The following is an 18,607-nucleotide window of genomic DNA, read 5'->3' on the forward strand; positions in this document are numbered from 1 at the left end:
TTTTCCTCAGACACCTCAAATATTCTAGTGGATATTCAGCCAGAAGTGAATGCTGCTTCCAGCAGCAGTAATTCCCATAGAGCCTTCTCAGAGGTTTCTGCTGCATCTACTGGCAGCATCACTGCAGAGAAGGAGTACCAGAGCTTATTGGAGGCAGGCTGGTACCCACAAGAGTCTTCTGGGGAAAATGCAGCTGATATGAGGGGCTTGGTAAGACTGAATGTCCAGTGCCTGTACTCCCTTAAGCCTACAATTAACAGTAAAAAGGAATCCAATAACAGGAACATTGCACAGTTCCTTTTACCCTCTTATCTGCTCAAATTTTCTGGATTTTTAAAATTGTAAAGGAATAGGCAAGATTTTACTATTGGTCTGTGGGAAAACTATGACATGCAGAACACTAAAGTAACATTTTCAAAATTCGTTTGACGGAATTTAATTTGCAATAGCATCCCTTCTTTAAGAATCTATTACTAATCTTAGGAAACTATGAAAAAGTTGCTTTTTTCCTTGATCTTTTTTTTTTTTACTAGAATACTTACTTCTATTATTTCTGCCTTTTCATTTTTAAGTGTAATGAGACATGTTCTTAATGTTTTTTAAACAACCAAGATTCTCATTCAGTTTTAGCTGAATAAGTACTTGGGGATTAAGACTGTAGTCAGTAAGAAAGCTAACGCTGTGTATTTAAAATGCTGCTTCTCAGGTACTAAAAACCCCAATAATTTAGGATTAGAGTAGGTTTTTTCCATGCACTAGAGAAAAATCTCTGAGGAGAGTAAAGTGTGAGAACAAGAACTCTGTCCTAGTCCTGATGATGTTGAAAAATATCTTTCTCCCTGCAACACACCTATGAGGAGTCATACCACTTGTTTTGTACAACTGCTGTTCAGCAAATATCAAAACAAAAATAAAAAAAGTCCACTCAAAAAGCTAAGGATGCTTAAAATGTCTTCTGTGGATCGATTCATCCATACTACAGCAAACGCACACTCGTTCTCCTCAGAAAATACATGAATAAATGTTACTCCTTAAAATGGATAAAGCACACGAAGCACCATCTGTCAATCCTCAGAACAGAACAACGACACACACTCACTCCCCCCCACCAATGGACTGCTAGAAGGGCTGCAGTTGGGAGGCACTGTTCCCTCTAGATTGGTGTCCAGCGACGGCATCCTTACCTTCGGTGGGAATTCCTGTTGCTATTTACGTGGCCCCGGCCTGTGCAGCCTGGTGTAGGACACTTAAGAACATTTTCATGCATGGCAAGAACTTGACAAGGAGAGTAAGAGAAAACAGCAGAGTATGAAAACAAGAAAAAAAAATCAAATCCCAGTATATATGAAACCATTTTAAAACAAAGCAGGATTCATTAACAACCAGCATTCCTCAAAATACACGTGACACACATAGCCAATAAAGCCTGATGAAGAAACTAAGTATTGTGACCCTATGCTCATTAACACAGGGCAACAGTGAAAGTTATGGAGGTTACAGAACCTATAAACAAATGCATCTCTGGTGCAACAGTGAAGCAGAAGACGCCCAACATCTTCTTCATACAAAACCACTGAGCAAAGATCAGCTCAACAGTAAAGGGTGAGCTAGCAACCATACAAAAAAAAATTACAGACTGGAAAAACTCTTTCAGGAAAGGTATGTATTCTTATTACATAGCTTTATAAACACAGTATCAAACTCATGAGCTGAAAATCTGCTCTCAAGTTATACTGGTAGAACATTGAATTATTTGAAACACACCTCAGTACAACCCTGAATAGAATTTAACCCTAACTATAAGGCAGCCCGATTGAGCTAGGGGCCAGTTCTGCTTGCTTCTACATAGATATATCATTCATATCTACATAGTGAGCAGAATGGATGCTCTATTTTTCACTTGTGTTCTCTACAAATGTGATTTTTTTTTCAATATACGAAGAACCAAAATTAAGTACTTAAAAATTGAGGGATGGCAGAAAAAAAATGTAAAAAAGAAATAAGTGGTACAAGCTTAAGCAAGTAAACTGATTTACATCTGCATCCACTGCAAGCTGGATGGAAAACTTACTCCAAGGCTGCTCAGAGCAGTACCCCTCTAAATCATAAAGCTCATGCTATGAAGGGCCAAATTATCAAGAACTTTTTGGGAATGCTGAAGAGTTTTTTATGACATGAGGCATATCTGAATCCATGTCTCAGAGCTGGATAGCAGTACATCACTCAATGGGAAAAAGTCTATCCAGCCATTGTGAAGTTCTCATTTTCTCACACAAGAAGTGGTCTGGAAGCCTGTATTTAGTTCTCACTCAAAAAAAAAAAAAATCTAATAAAATCAGTAGATTCGTTGACTGAGTTAAGAACTGAATAAAAGCTGTTCAGAGACTTGAGAATTAAACCATGTATACTCATTAAAACATAACCATCATCATCATCACCCCATCATCAGTGTGATAAAATGTGTATAGATGCAAAAGCTTCACTCTGAAATTCCTAATATTTAAAGCTGTTGTAGAAACATGCTTCACAAGGCCAACATCACAGGAAAAAAAAAAAGATGAGCTCACCTTTGTCATTTTAGTAGGTACAAGAGCATGCAAACAGTTTAAAGCTATATTCTTCTTTGATTTGCAAAGTCTTCTAAAGAGCTTTTTATTTACCATTTGAAAAAATTATAGAACTTTGAGCAACTGAATAAATATTTGTGCTTCAGAAAATTACAGGGTCTTGGAAAGCAGAGAAATTACTTCATTTTTTTACTGTATTAAGAGACCAACCAAACTACAGCAAAGTTTCCTAAAGCACTTCCTCATTACTTTACTTCTGGAAGAAGCCACTGTACCAGGAAAGAGGAGACTTGTTATGTCTGCCACTCTTGCAGTGCTAATCTACTTCTGTTTTCCTATCCATCGGAATCTACTTTCCTTTGGAAACTGGGGACCATTTTAGTTCTGACCGTCTTTACAACACTTCCTTAAGGCTGTTGCAAATTCACTGAGGTTAAGTCTAGAAGTGCTAATGGACAGTGAGGATTTTAGGTCCATACGGATTGGAATCTACAACTCTATTTTAAAACCGGTGTGAAAGAGTATTGGATCTTAGCTAGACACTTCCTGATGAAAACCAGCATAGAGTAGTTAGCTTCCACAGAATTATGCTGATTTCACCAGCCATGGAGGAGACTTCCAGAAATGAAGCCCTTTGCCTTTAGGTGGGTGCTCATGAGCTCATATGGGTGAACTTCCTATGCAGAGAATTTGCTGACATGGCAGGAAGTTCTACCCATGTGACTGAGAGGGGTTGTTTGCTCAAAATCCTGAGTTCTGTAGCTAAGTAAACAGCCAAATTATTATTTTTTATAATATGCACTAGTTTAATATAAATTATGTTTCAGACATAACAGTAACAATGAAAAGGGTTTGCAAGGTTTTCAGGAATAATTATTCCTGTACAACACAATAAGGACAGTTGATGTGACATTAGCACGCAGAAGCAAAAGCAGTGCACATCTTCTGGAAACCTTTTTCTCTGTTGACTAAATATGTCTATTAAAAAATAACCTAGGATTCTCAAAATCAAAGAATACAGCTTTAAAAGTTGTTCTTTTAGTGTAAAGTTAGTAAAGAATGGAAATGATGGAATAAAGGAAAAAGTATAACACAGAACAGTTGACTAACTTGAGACAAACCATACTGAAAAATGAAATTAATTTTTTAAATAAAAGGTTTAAAAAGCATGCTAGAAAAGTTTTTGTAGTTTTATCCCCAGTTTCCATGAAAGAATGTTAACTTACTTTCTGGAGGGACCCTATCTTTGTGTGGGCATCCTGACAAACTGCGGTGATGGGGGTAAAGCCCCGTTACATGGCCAGTTCCATCACACCCAGGGGTAGGACATTTGCTCTCTTTCTTTTCTGTTCTTGAGGGATCTATAATTTACAACAAATGTGTCAAGTGAATGAGTCTTTTCACATTTCTGTAAGAAGGTTCATTTAATCATGTAATTTACTCTTTGGTAAATGTTAATATGAAAACTGGAAAAAAAACCCTTCTACTTCTTATCACAGTTCTGTCACTTTTATCCTGTTATCTTCTTCTCAGACTGCAGGGTCCCATGATCACGACAATATCCATTAACAGTGACTGGAAAATGACCTTTTTATAGCAAAGCCGTACCATTGTCAATCAATGTTCTGCGGGCAAGCATTAGCTCAAGGGTGAAAGGTCATTTGGAAACTGTTTAGTTGGAATTTCCCTTCTTTACATTCTTATTTGCCTCATGTGTTAAGGTCTGCAAATGTACTGTCATAGCAGTTCAATGTCCTGAAAGTAGCAAACCCAGCTCTTCAGCATAATGATTCCACAAAAATCCCTTTTCCAAGGCACAATAGGAAATGACTCTTGTTTTCTTTAAATTCCTTACAAAGTGGCAAAATTACATAAATATTCCTTGATCTTCAATAAATTATGGTGGAGTAACATTGTAAGCAGAATTACTGAAAGTATCGCTTGCATATAAATCTGGGCCATTACCAACATGCATATGTAACATTTGAATATTCATATGCTTGAAAGGTTAATGACCTTTTAGAATGTTCTTGGATCTTCTGCCTACAAATCAAAAAAAGTCTAACTAGACATTTTTTCCACAAAATAAAGTTTTCTGCCAATGATGTAATGGAATACTGCTGACATTAATCCTTATCTAGAAATTTCTCACATAACTTCATCTGCTTATTTCTTTTCACAGAACATCTGTAGAACATCTACTTTTCCGGACAAGAACATGATACAAATTACATCTTATCATCTTGACCACAGTTGCCAGGTTTCAGACATTATTGCTGATATTCATATCAATATTAAAGGGATAAAATTCAGGATATTCAAACTGCTACAGTTTTGGCTGAAGATCACCAACATCTTTTTTAGTCCATCATTCCTTTCATGACCCAATCTAAACTATCCTCATTTAATAATTTTATGTTGCTCTTGTAATTTCTCTGCTTCAGTATTTATGCTTTCATCTCCGTAAAATAAGATTTTGCTACTTGTTTTCCAGTAAGCCTTTTTTACATTAAATTCCATCACAGCTTCAACAAACAGAACCCTCAGTACAATAGGGGGAAATTTCAGTACTTGTGGAACTTCACGGACAACCCATTCTTTTCATCATGAATCAATACAATCCAGAGTTCACATTCTGTTTTGGACTTTCTCTGATTTCCTTCTGGTAGGTTTTATATATACTTTTACTTCTCAAGTTCTTCCACAACAGCTTCATTTTACAGAAAATCTTTAGGTCCTTGTAATGAATGACTCTCCATGTCTTAAACCCATTCTTAAAATATAATATCATATTTAAACCTTGTATTTTGCAAATAGAACCCCTAATTAGGACAGTTTTATTTTACTTAACTTGCATGTGGACTGTAGAACCCAATTCTTTGTTCCATGCTCTTTAACAACAAATAAACATATAAATCTATCTCCAATGTGCTATACAGTTATCACAACACTCCTGGAAAGACCATAATCTCATACATCAGGAAATTGAAGAAAGAGATCAAGAAGTTAAACCCAAGGCCACAGAAGGAGCAAATGTCAGAGGAGGGATTTGAATTCCTGCCAGATAGGCCTGTGCTGAGACCACTAGAACAGCAAGCCCACAGCTACATACATACACAACTCTAAGCAACTCATCACGTCAAGTACTTTGGGATGTGTAAAAGTATTAGATAAGTGAATAGATAATGTAAATGAAATATAAATTATGTAAATATAACAATATTCAAGGACTGCAAAAAATGTAGATGGTTAATAGACCATAATGGCTTTTTAGAGACTTTAAACTAGAGGAACTTTAGCTACTAGACATTGTTAGACCTCCACCAAAGTCAGTGAAGGTATTGTAATTTAGAGCAGCTGAGGATCTAGACACTTGCATCCTACAGCATCAAGCAAATCCTGCTCTGTATTCAAGTCTACATCATAAAGTCATAGCACATATCAGAGCCTTAAGAGCCTTTATGGTCTAATGAGTCAGAAAAGATGCTGTATACTACTCTTAATGATTTCATAACTTGCATAGAATTGCACTGGCACAATTTCCCATTGCTTTTAATGGAAGACATTTGAGTAAACTTTTCACAACTTTATACAAAACACTGGATACTGTTCTGTAAATCTTCTTCTGCAATTTGGGAGAGATATTGCAGTTTTACTGAACTCTGCAACCTTTTCTCACTCCTTGGCACAATGGAAGCATTTCCTGAGTGAAGGGTGTCAAAGGACTTTAAAAGGTCTCAAAATGCATAAATATCAGAAGAAAACCTGTTAAGAAAGCTTAAAATGGCAGGGGGGAAATGGTTAGTAGTCCCTTAATGGTTGTTTCAGTGATCTTTGAAGCCAAGAGGCAGTTCTCACCGCACACCTGTGTTCCCAAGAAAGTTTCCACCTAACTGTATCATGTATCTCCAAAGGTATCTCTTCCAGCAGTATTTGGAAGATAATAGGAGAACAAATGTTATAAGCAACTGTCTTCCTTCAAGCTTCTTCTCTCAACAACTACCAGAACGTTTCCCACAGGTTTGTTGTTTTGGTTTGGTTTGGGGTTTTTTTTGTTTGTTTGTTTTTTGAGGTGTTTTTGTTGGTTTTTCTTGGGTTGGGTTTTTTTTGGTTGGTTTTTTTTTTTGTGTGTGTTTTGTTTTGTTTTAAATAAGGGAATATTTTTTTCTTTTTATATTAAAAAGGTCAAGAATTTTACACCCACAAAATTTCATGGTCCAAACTCCCACAGTGTTTAGTCCCTGGTGAGCCTTGGACCTATTACCAATTCAGCCTGCAGCTCCCAAGAAATAGGATGGTTCAAAGAAACTATAGAATTTACTAAAATAGGATATCTATAAATTTCTCACTGTCAGAAAGGTCAGGCTTTTTGGAGGCAGCAGGCCTATCTGCAAAAAGGTTTTCCCAGCTGTATATAGACTGGAAAGGCTGAACAATACCAGAAATTAAAAACTGTTCTAAATTAATTTTTGTTTGCCATGTTTTCTGTGTTTTTAGAGACACACACTCATGGGGAAATGCATCCATAATAGGTCATATGTGAACAACATTTAGTACAACATCCACATGGCTATGCAGTAATACACTAACTAAATAAAGTTGTCTTCCCCAAATGCCCAAAGTTACTACAGCATACACTGGACCATATATTTGTGATTAGAACAAACAAAACTTCACTAAAATACATTGCAGCAGTGTTTGACATCTGATCATTACTTTTGTTCAAGACTTGTGAAAAATGACCAAAACTTTCTTGGATCAAGATGTTATCTGCCTACATCAATGTCACAGGCAGAGATTTAGAAAAAAAGAGAAAAATGCCCACCATCTTAATTGTAGAAAGCAAACCGAATATTTTTGCAACAAATATAAGATAAACTTAGTCCCTGTTTAGCATCTCCCAAGAAATACCAGGTCCTCAACTTCCACTAAAGTCAATGGGAATCAGGGGTGTTCAGTGAATCTCAGGAGGTATTGAACACTTAATACAACATGGCCCTACATGTACAGATGTAAACACGTTAAAGAGGGGTGTCATAATATAAACACACCATCACCATAATTATCCTGCAAATTAAAAGGCATTCTAAAGGAAACTTTAAGTCTGTTGGGATTTTTTTTGTTTGGTTCGGTTTCTATTGGTTTTTTTTTGTTTGTTTCTCTTGTGTTGAATTATGGTCAAGGCAGCACCTTAACTGTTTCCACAATGGAATGAAACCAGTGAAGTGGAATGCACATAAGAAAGAAATTGCTATTGATCTCAGCCCAGGCCACACCATGCCTTGCATAGCAAATGGTTTCCATTACCTTAGTATCTTAAGATAATTAATGTGCAGTCACTGCCCTTATCTTATGTTATCGGTCATTTTGATACTGTTCAATTTCTATCAGGCAATTCTACATTTTAGACAGGAGAGGCTTCATCAATAACTGTCATTTGATGATAATTTTATAAGTCACGACGCCACCTACCCAATCCAATCTGTAACATATGCACTTCATAGCTGATTGACTATCTGCTACATAAACCCCCCCTTCAATATAGTTTGCAACACAATTATATTTTTTAATTATTACTATAAAATATATTAAAACCTTGAGAAAAATCTTTGCCTCTTTCAACATGATCTCTTGTTTTGTTTCCCTGAGAAGTTGCTTTTTTAATTTAGCCAGTTATACACTGTACATATTTCTAACACTGCAGAATGAGTTCTTTCATTTTATAATCATAGCATGATGCGATTTTACAATCATGTCATACTACAATTGTAATAAAGTTCCCATTATGTGGAATTAATAACTTCATTTCAGAAATCTATGCAAAAACTTAACATGTTAGCTCATACTTTCTCATGACATAACATACGGTATATAGAAATATTACCTTTACCATAATATGGCTTTTTGACATGGCCGTCACTTGGTTTAGGCTTCCTGTCATCTCCAGAAAGGTGTCTTGGAGACTGTTCCTCAAATGATCTCATATTATCCCTCCTTCCAGCTTCCACTGCCATTTTTTCTCTCATGGCTTTTGCTCTCTCTGTTTCCAAAGCAATTGCTTTCTCAAGCAGGGTTAAGTTACCTTTTGTCATATCAAACACTTCTTCAGACCTATCTGAAGTAATAGAGGTGGTATCATCGTCTCTTTCATGACAACCATCCTCCTTGGCACAGCTAGAAAAAGTCCTAGATCTGGGGCTCAACTGTTCTTCAAGCCTCATTAGGTTCATCATATCAGAGTAATTCCGGTCTGGTGTTCTTCCTTGGAAGTCATCTTCTTGCCTGACATGCTGACGAGTGTTCATGTTTTGCTGTTGATTTCTTTCCTGTGGGTTTGTCTCACTGAGTTTCCTAGCCAGATCAAAACACTGGTTCCTTAAGCACTCCAAACTGCTGAGACATACCTCTTCATCACTCTCCTCCACTATTTTTTCTGTAAGTCCATTGTTCACAGGCTTCCCTAGCATTACAAAGTTCATATTCCTATTGTCTTGCTGTGAAGTATTGTCTGCATAATTTCTGTCATTAATATTTTCTGAAAGCACTACACCATGTCCTTGTGCTAATAATTTAAGGGAGTCCACTGTTTCCCTAACAACATCACTGTCTAAATCTAAACTCAGCTCACTTTTTCGACCGATATTTTCATTTTTGTCACTATCATCTTCCAGACTATTAGATGTATTGCTGTTCATTTCTGATTCTGTCCTGGCTCTGTATGCTGCATCCTCTGCAATTTTGCCAAGATTTAACAATGACTTGGCCACCAGTTCATCGTAATTATCATACTCATCATTATTGTTATCGTCTTTTTCTGTGTCTTGCATTATTCGAGTATTGTGACAATTCATTTGATGGTCTTCTGCATAAAAAACAGAAACAAAGAAAGAAACAAAGAAAGAAAAAAAAAGGAAAAGAAAAGAAAAAAGTGGCTACAATTGGAACTGTTGTTGCAATCGCACGGACAGAAAACAAACTGCATGTCAAATATTGTTAATCATACAGCAATTTTAGAACACTATGGCTGACCCATTTGAACTGAATTCTCTAGAGTCCATAGGGCTATTTTTGTTTATTTGCTATTCACATGAATTTCTTTCACAGAACTGATAAGAAAAAGGCAATCAAAATGCTAATTACTACTACTGCTGACTATTGTGGCATAAATACTTATGATTCTCCTTTCACTTCTATATTCACAGTTTTATGGGATTTATTACAATCACATTATTCAGATGACATAATTGCCTATGTTTCCAACTTTTCTCACTCCTGTATTTCCTGTAAATATGGTAAATGGCAAAGGAGTGAATACTACTGGATTTATTCTCTTACTGATGAATGCCATTCACCAAAAGAGAAAGAGTATATTCCAAGAAGGAAAAGTCACATTTTTAACACAATAAACACAATTAATACTAGTTGACCAATAGCAATACAAAAATATTAAAATGGCATTTTACTCAGTGGATCCATCAGTAAAATCAAAATCTCTCAGTTCAACTGTGGAGAAGTTAAGAATTTTAAAAGAGTTGTTGCATGAAAAGAGGATAGAAGGAATTATACGCATAATATAATTTTAAGTAAATATTCTAGCCCAAATTTTATAGTCATATATGTGTAATAGGGCTGTTATTTATTTTTTTGTGTACTGTAAAAGAATGGTGCAGAGTTACCACATTTTATTCAGCTTTGTTCAAGTAACTGTTGAATAACATAGGGAGGTTTTAATAAGATGGAGCTAATGAGAGGCACTGAGGAGGAGATTCACCTCACCTAACTTTAGACATGAGCAAGGCAGACACCTACACCTACATCTACAGCCACGGTTCCATCCTCAGTCAGTAAGAGAAGCAGACACTTTATGGACACAGCCCACCTGATCTGGGTAAGACACCTTCTTGAAAATAAAACTGATTATCACCAGAAGTGCCTGTTTCTCTTCATTGAAAACAAAGGGACTCAGACTTGATGCCCACCTTAAAGATACCCATACTCAATAAGATGAATATCATTCAGAGAGCATCTTCTGGTATCTCATGTTCACTCAGTTACGTCATTACTAGACCCACTCTAAAAACATACATTCATAATTATGGAGTAATTAACACTGCATAACTTATATTTTGGTAATCGGCTACCCAAGCTGTATTTCAACATTTTCCAGCACTGGACAAGAAAGTTCCTAGATCCGTCATTACAGTGACATGCCAGTCCAGTTTTTCAGCTGGTGCAAACTGAAAGAAACCAGTAGAGCTAGGATAACTAACACCTGCTCAAGAGCTAATCCATCAACTTCTGATAGCATCTTTTCAGATTGGATGCATTTTCAACAGTATTACACCTAAACACATAGCAATTTCTGAAGTGTGGCTCATATTTTAGGTTAAACAAGTCAAAGTGGGAAATTTCAGGTAGTGGTGGCTATTTTAGGTGGCTTGTGCACTAACATTTTGGTAATAAGAAATGTGTTTGATAAAAATATTTTTTATGTCAGTAGTCAAGATAATAAATCAAGAGTTGTAAATACAAAGCTAAACAGCACAATAATTAATATTTCAGCCACAAGATAGTATTTCTTCTACACAGTGGTTAGGGATCCTGGGATGATAGTAGGCTGTAGTTAAGCAGCAGAACTGGTTGATGACTAGGCTATGTTTAGGAAAAAAAACGCTCTAACGGTAAAATATTATTATATCTTACATATTATCTGCTTAAATACAGAGGAAAGATAATTAATAAGGAAGATTGTATGGTATTTCTACATCACAAGATATTCCAAGTCAGTAGTGGGTTATCTGTTTATTATAAAAGGTGACTTTATTTTAGTTGCTGTTTTTTAAGATCATCATAATTCACATATATGGTTCAATGCCACAAAAAATAAGGGTATCAGAGTATCAGATTTTCAGTGTACAAATAAGGATTGCCACTTATACTTCCTATTTGAAAAATGTTCATCTTGAATAACTGAATAGAAGAAAGCAATGAAAGATTAATGGATAGCACAGACAGTCTGTGCTACTTGAAAGGTAAATACACTAATAATTTTCTAAAGTAAAATGTACAAACAAATCCCACATTAATTTAAACATTAAGGATAAAACCTGGTGCCAAGGAGATTGTTCCATAGAAACTGAGGCTTTTGTGGAGTGCTTCTTGTAACCACACTGATGGGCAATCAGATGCAGCAAAGGAACATCAAAGTAATTAAGAAGCAACAAGCTATAGCTCCTAAATTGGCAGTGCCTTCAAGTTTAGGATGAGGTATCAACAAACACTGGTGAAATCAGTCCAAATCTAGCTGTATGATATTGAAATACAAAGTAGAAAAAAAAAAAAAGAAATTTCTCAAGTCATCCTGAGAACTGCTCAGGTATACAGTGACTATTATAGGCCAACTTTTGAAATGTGAAAATTTTCAGGCGTTGTTTCTTAAAAGGGGTGATGTGTTTGTAAATGATCACCAAGGAGAGGAATATATAATACCTTGCCTCCAGAAGTGAAAAGTCAAAATATGAATCATGTACAGTATGACAGAAGACATCTAAATTCCTTTTGAGTAGGTAAGGTGGGTGAAAGCCATAACTACTGTATTTTTTATTCTGTTTGTTTGGCTATATCCTTTTCTGGTCTCCCATCCATTCAGTCATAAAATGAAGAAGGAAAAAGTAGTGGAAGAGAAGAAAGTGTAAAGCACTAATCCCAGATGACAGAGGTGGGAAAGCAAAATATTTGAATAAGTTTAATTTCTCATATTTTAATTTTTGGCCTTTTTTTGCATGTCCTTTCTTTAAAAACTATTTTACCTATGTCTCTTATCTCTATGCAGCAGTTAATTTTAATGAGGAAGATACTTATGTATGCCATCTCATCCCCTCAATAACAGCTGAATTCTAAGCTTTCTGGTGAGGTATCTGTATCATCTGTTTAACAAATTTTAAATACTGAATCAGTTTGTGTATTAGTTAAGGGTCTTCTAGGAAGTATGTTATGCTAGCAGCTGTATGTGAACTATATCTCTTTTCTTTGATTCGGGTCTGTAAAGTTTAATCTTCCTTTCATTTCACATTTCTGTGATTCCTTAGATTTGATCTGTAACTCAATACTACCTTTATAGTGTGCTGCTTAATGGCTGTCTGTTAAATGACTGCAAAACCTGGATAGTAAAAGATTTACTCTACCCCTTGCATAAGTTTTGGAACCAGTGATGCAAACTGAAGGTTTTTATTTTGTGAAGAGATTGAGTCTGTCTCACAAAGACATAAGCTAGCCAGTTTAAGTGAAGGATGCACAAAGTTATAATATATCCTTTTTATGTTAACTCTAGGGTTGCATGGACAAAGAATACGCAATGCAGTTTAAAAAGAATATCAGATTATTCTAGCCCTCTTCCATAAAATATCATGACAATTTAGACATTCTAGATTGTATAATTTGTTCTTTTTAACTCCCAGCATATGCAACAAATGACAGGAAGAAATTATAGTGGAGTAGTGTAGAACAGCTATTAAGAGCTGGAAGCCTTTAGCCATTTCTAGAGAAGTGCACTTGTATTGCGCTAAAAAAAAAGTGAATAATTTCATTTCTTATTGCACCTTTCATCCAAGGATCTCAAAGCACTTTACAAACATTATTTTAAAAAGCCTCACAACACCCCTGTGAGGTAGGTACTTTAACCCCATTTTACAGATGGGAAATTGAGACACAGAGAACTTCAGTGACTCTCTCTATGTCATACCAGGAGTCACGGGAGAATAAGAATTATAGCCTCTATATCCTTGACTGTTTCCTCCTTCTGTTCCTATCACATCCAATTTTAAACAGCATTTTTTCAGAAGAAATGGCTTGCTAGTTTCAGTGTAGGGAGTCATGCAAAACAGCTTCTTCCTTTCGAAAAGGAAAATACACAGCATTTACACTGAGAGATTCTGCAGAGAGAGGCAATGATACTTCAGAAATAGCAACTACATTCCTACCAAAGGACAAAGACTTCAGAAACAAGACTTTCCGGGTCTGTGGTCTGTGTATCAAATTACTCACTTTTCTTCCAAGCATGGGCAAACATGATGGCTAAGAAGCTAAACCTACATGTGGTCACACAGGCTTCCTGCCCAGATGGATGGTTTCATTATCCAGACAGCATTTCCTGATTTAAAACACTTCACTGCTCTTGCCACTGCTACTTGTCAATTCCTAAGTGCTCAGCACATGATACTACTGCATCACCATTCTTTTCTTTTTAAGCTGTAATGCAGAGTACAGGCACACATCTCCACACTACAGTCTCTGATAGCTGGACTATGAGAAACATTTAGCAAGACAGTGTTAGCACAAATGAATTCCAAATCTTAGAAATTTCCAGCATAATATGGAGAGGGGGATTGTTTGTACATTGCCGTCTTGGGTAGAATCTTGTGATTAAGGAAACTGAAGAGTTGGAAAACAGTGAACTTTCAACTTCTCCACTCCACAAGGAAGAAACAGAGGTGTAACTCTCCAAAGACCTAAGCAAGGTCCCCTAAAAGTCTAAACACTCCTGACAACATGGGATTTGGATTAGAACCCAAGCATTTGAATATGCCTATCTCAGGGATGCACTGAACTCTGAAGTTGACCATGTGCAGGAAGAAGCCTTTCTTCACCTCTGCAAAATTTCCTAAAGCTCTTTTATGTTGGAAGTGCTATAGGTAAAGACCCAAGCAATTATAACAATTATTATAACAATTGGTACCTTTATGGACCTTATATACTTAGTGGAAGTCAAAAGAAAAAGTTAACTGTTCACTTAGTTAATTGATTCTCTCTCTAGCTATTCCATTATATTCCATTATTTATTTTTCCACTTCTCAGCTTGCTACAACTATTTAAAATAGTTATATTGTAATAATACTGGGACTTATTTTTTAGACTCTCCTAGAATTATAGTATTCAATTAATAACCAATGCTCTAAGTAAAATAAATGGAGAGTAGAAGTCGTTAAGTGTGGCAAGGAAGTCCTGCGCTGAAGAACACAGCATGTTACAGTAGGAGTCAGTATTATAAATTAATAGTGAGGTCTACAGTGAATCAAGCCCATATAGACCTTAAATATGCACAATCTGCCGCCTTATGTATCTTTTAACTCCTTTCTTTTCTGTTATGTTTTGATTTTTTTCACTTATTATAGGTACTTTTCATCTGGTTTTGCTTGCTGAAAATTTACGTACTACCTCCTTTTTCTCTTTTTTCTTTTTTACTTTTCCCTAAGGACCAAAGTTGATCCTCACAGATCTGAATTTCTTTCCTTTTGTGGAGTGATTACTAACACATGAAGACTAACACATAAAGATAATACTTTTTAATTCACCTTCTTGCTATTTAAACACATTTTAAAATTAATATTAATAAATTATTTTGGTATAAAAGCACTTTGAAGATTTAGTTTTCTGTACAAATCAGTGCATTCTTGTCTAAAGGCAGAGGTGTTTTACATAACCAATGCCCTGAAACACTCCTTTTTGTTTGACCTTCGTATGACCTATTACTATGCCTCTGCTTGTGTCACACCTGCATGAATAGCAAGCATCTTGATCTACAAATGTTCACATTAAGTATTGGTAGAATATAGATGTTCTTACTTGGGTTATTCCTATAAATAAAGACAGAGAGCACCAGGTAAAACAAAGCTACATACTTTTACAAATTTTCTGTCATTTGTTATTCATCCATGTTTTCCCAATCCAAATCCCAATGAGTTATCTATATCAGTAGAGTTTTGGAAAATGATCTAAGGATATCTGACAAATCTTCTGACAAGATCATGACTGAGGTAATTTTGCTTCAAGCGCCAGACTGCAAGAGCTTCTTAAAGGTTATCGAGGTTCTGATTCAAGCCAATATGTTTAAGATTTTGTCATTTCACCACAAGATACTGTTTGCCTTTCTTTGATCTCAAGAGATTGTCACATGCTATTGACAGTGCACTGGTGCCATGGAATCACACAGTAGCTGAGGCTGGAAGGGACCTCGAGGGGCTATGTGGCCCAACACCTGCTCAAAAAAAGTGCCAACTTAGAGCACTTATCTGTCAGTTCAGCTTTAAGGGTCTTCCAGGATAGAAATACCACAGCATCGCTGGGAAATTCAGTCCAGTGTTTGACCACTGTCATAATGAGAAATTCATTTTTATTTCTAAATGGATTTATTTTTTGTTACAACTTGTCTTGTCTCTTATTCTTATGCTGCACACTAACATCTTCTTCTCTCTAGTACAACTAGCTGAAGCCTAAGTTCTCCCCTTAGCTTTTTCTTCCTAGAGTGAACAAACTAGGTTTTTTTCAGTGTTTCTGCACATCATGTGGTCCAGCTCTTTAATCATCCTAGTTGTTCATCAGTAGACTCCAATACTTCATGACTTTCTTATGCTGATGGACAAAATGATGTCTTTGGAGCATCTTGTGACGATACTCCAAATCTGGACCTATTACTCCACATAAAAAAAGTGTAAGTGCTGCATAAAATGGAATAATATTTTATTTTTATTTTGATTTCTGTGTCTCAAGTCTTTTTATCCTGACAGCCAAGTATTATTTCCAAAAGTCAAAAGGCAATTAATTTTCTGGTAATTATCTTGTTTTCCTCCACCACAGAGACAGCAGAAAATATTTTTGGTTACTTGCAGGCATGCCTTTAAGTAGGAAAGATCCTTGATTGGTATGAAGCCTGCTTGTTTGGTTTGCGGTATCTGCAATATTTGGTATGAAGGCATATGTTTAGGTTTGAGAAGAGATGTGCTGAGATTATCTGTGAACAGAAGTGGATATGCTGGGTTTGCAAGGGCAGGAAATTTAGCCAGTCACTCCCACCTGGTCCACATTTCTTTGTGAATCAGGTTCAGGCAGTGCTTAATTGTTTTAACTTGACTTCTATCTGGGCAGATAATGAGATGGCTTTAGCTGATGACTGGCATTCATTTCATCCTACTTTTCCTCCCCAGGAAGTCAATATGAGGGAGGCAAGATATTTTATCTGACAGCCTTATAATGATTCAATGGAGTTTGGCAGTTTCTTTGCCTTCTCTCAGGGTTCCACAGCTCAGCAGGGCACCAGGCAATGAGGAAGCCAAAGCTATTCTCCAGATACTGGGATACAGCAGGAAGACAGCAGGGGAGCAGAGGACTAGATGCACTGATGGCAGAACACCCACTCAGAGAGCTCTTGGTACGGAGCTTCTCATGGGGCTATTCCTAAGACTGCTCCAGAAACAGTGACCTGCGCCTACATCCCTCTCCATATTCATTACTTTACAAAAGATGAACATATTTTCAGAAGAACATATTTTCAGTTCATAAAGCAATACTTTCTTTCTCACTGAGACAAGAGGTTGGAATCCTTAGTAGAGGGATACATAATATCTTTTTACTGTTTTTTTTTCAGCTCAGATCTCTGACTCAGTGTCAGGCCATACTGAACATGTCTCCATACAAACTACACATCTAGATTCCATTTACAGCTAATGGACAAAAGCATGCATCCCGGGATAGATTTTTCATCCTAACCTAGGTATCTCTAGTAGATTGGCTGAATTATCCCCCAGAAGTGACTATTTATCTTGATTCATTATCAATTAAACTGATGGGGTGAATCCTATCTGTACTGCTTTCACTCAAAATTTTCAAGTTGATCCTTGCTGAATTTCAATGGAATCTTTAGTATGATACAGTAGGAACTGCTGAGTGGAAGGAATGGGGAGCTACCCAAAGGGAACTATCTTTTGGTTGTGGATAGACAAAGATATATCAGGAAAGACTGATGTGGATGGGATACTATGGATGCTTTGGATGGGATATATGCTCATGACAATAATGTATGATTTACATTATTTTTTGGTCTCCATTATAAGTTTAATTACTTTTTGATAGTTGTGTTTGATTACCAAAAAAATCCTGTTTGTGCTTTGATAAGCTGACCTGACTGGCCAAAGGGACAGAAGCACATATCACTACCATTCTAGAGGATGACAGAACTGCTAAATATGGTATCACTGAAATTTCTTCTTCATGTTTCTCTTTTTATCCCCTCAATGAGTTCAGTGCCAAGGAATCTGGAAAGACAAAGACATCTACATGCACAAGTGCCAGACTTTACTTCATCTGAAATGTAAAGCTTTTAGTTAGGGTGTTCCTTTATTTTTATCCCTTCATCCAGCTTTTTAATCTGCATTTGTCTCATTCCCTGTGTTCTCATGACAGGGAATGCTGAGTAATAATCCATAATATAAGAAGAAAGTAAATACAAATAATTCTTTACCTCTTTGGTTATAGCCCCCTATTATTAATATTCTCTTCTGTCCCTATTAATTAGGGACAGAACAGTAAACGGAGAAGTGGAATGTGATTATTCATGCTGCTATACTCTTAGTGAGGCTCTGGCATGATTTTGACTTGAGTGACTTAGCAGTTTTCCAATAGTGTCCAGATGAAGTGAAGAGGTGCTGGTTAGGGACCATTCCTGAGGAGTCTGAATGTGGTGAACATATTTTGGATGGCAAAAGATTAGCTGTATACACACCCAACTCATGCAACAGCTGAAGTCAGCATCAAATGAGTGGACTATGGTCTGTTTTATTCACTCACATGGATGTAGTCATTGATTAATGTGACTGATGGGACAAAGGCAGGAAAACCCATAAGCTGGGATAAATGGAGAACACATTTCAGAAGGAAAGAGTAAGGCAAATATAAACCATTTACCATGGGTTGACATGGCAAGGTTTTGGTAGCAGGGTGGGCTACAACTTCCAGCAACTTCCCCCATGTTCTGGAGAGCCAATGCCAGCCATCTCCACTGCTGGCAAAGACTGAGCCCATCAATGATGGTAGGAAGATCTCTGTGATAACATATTTAAGAAGGAAAAAGAAAATTTACTGGGCAGAAGTAACTGCATACAGAGAAGAGTTGAGTGAGAATATGTGAGAGGAAGAGGAGGGGTAGGAGATGCTCCAGGCACTGGAGCGGAGACTGCCTTGCAGCCTGTGGTACAGATCATGGTGAGGCA

General features: G+C 36.5%; 1 protein-coding gene across 4 annotated transcripts in view; it reads right to left on the minus strand.

Moving 5' to 3' along the window:
- The window catches only part of MYT1L (myelin transcription factor 1 like), a 126,932-nt gene that overhangs the window by 70,037 nt on the left and 38,288 nt on the right, over positions 1–18,607 (minus strand). For 3 of the 4 annotated variants that reach the window (XM_050972400.1, XM_050972399.1, XM_050972398.1), the window contains exons 5-7: positions 8,458–9,429; positions 3,794–3,928; positions 1,185–1,275 (exon numbers count right to left, since the gene is read on the minus strand). In XM_050972400.1, coding sequence (XP_050828357.1) covers positions 1,185–1,275; positions 3,794–3,928; positions 8,458–9,429 — 1,198 coding nt within the window. Of the gene's footprint in view, positions 1–1,184; positions 1,276–3,793; positions 3,929–8,451; positions 9,430–18,607 lie in introns of all 4 variants that reach the window. The other variant, XM_050972397.1, reaches the window with a different exon arrangement.

The sequence above is a fragment of the Serinus canaria genome, chromosome 3 (genome assembly GCF_022539315.1).
Source record: "Serinus canaria isolate serCan28SL12 chromosome 3, serCan2020, whole genome shotgun sequence".
In the NCBI taxonomy this organism is placed as follows: domain Eukaryota; kingdom Metazoa; phylum Chordata; class Aves; order Passeriformes; family Fringillidae; genus Serinus; species Serinus canaria.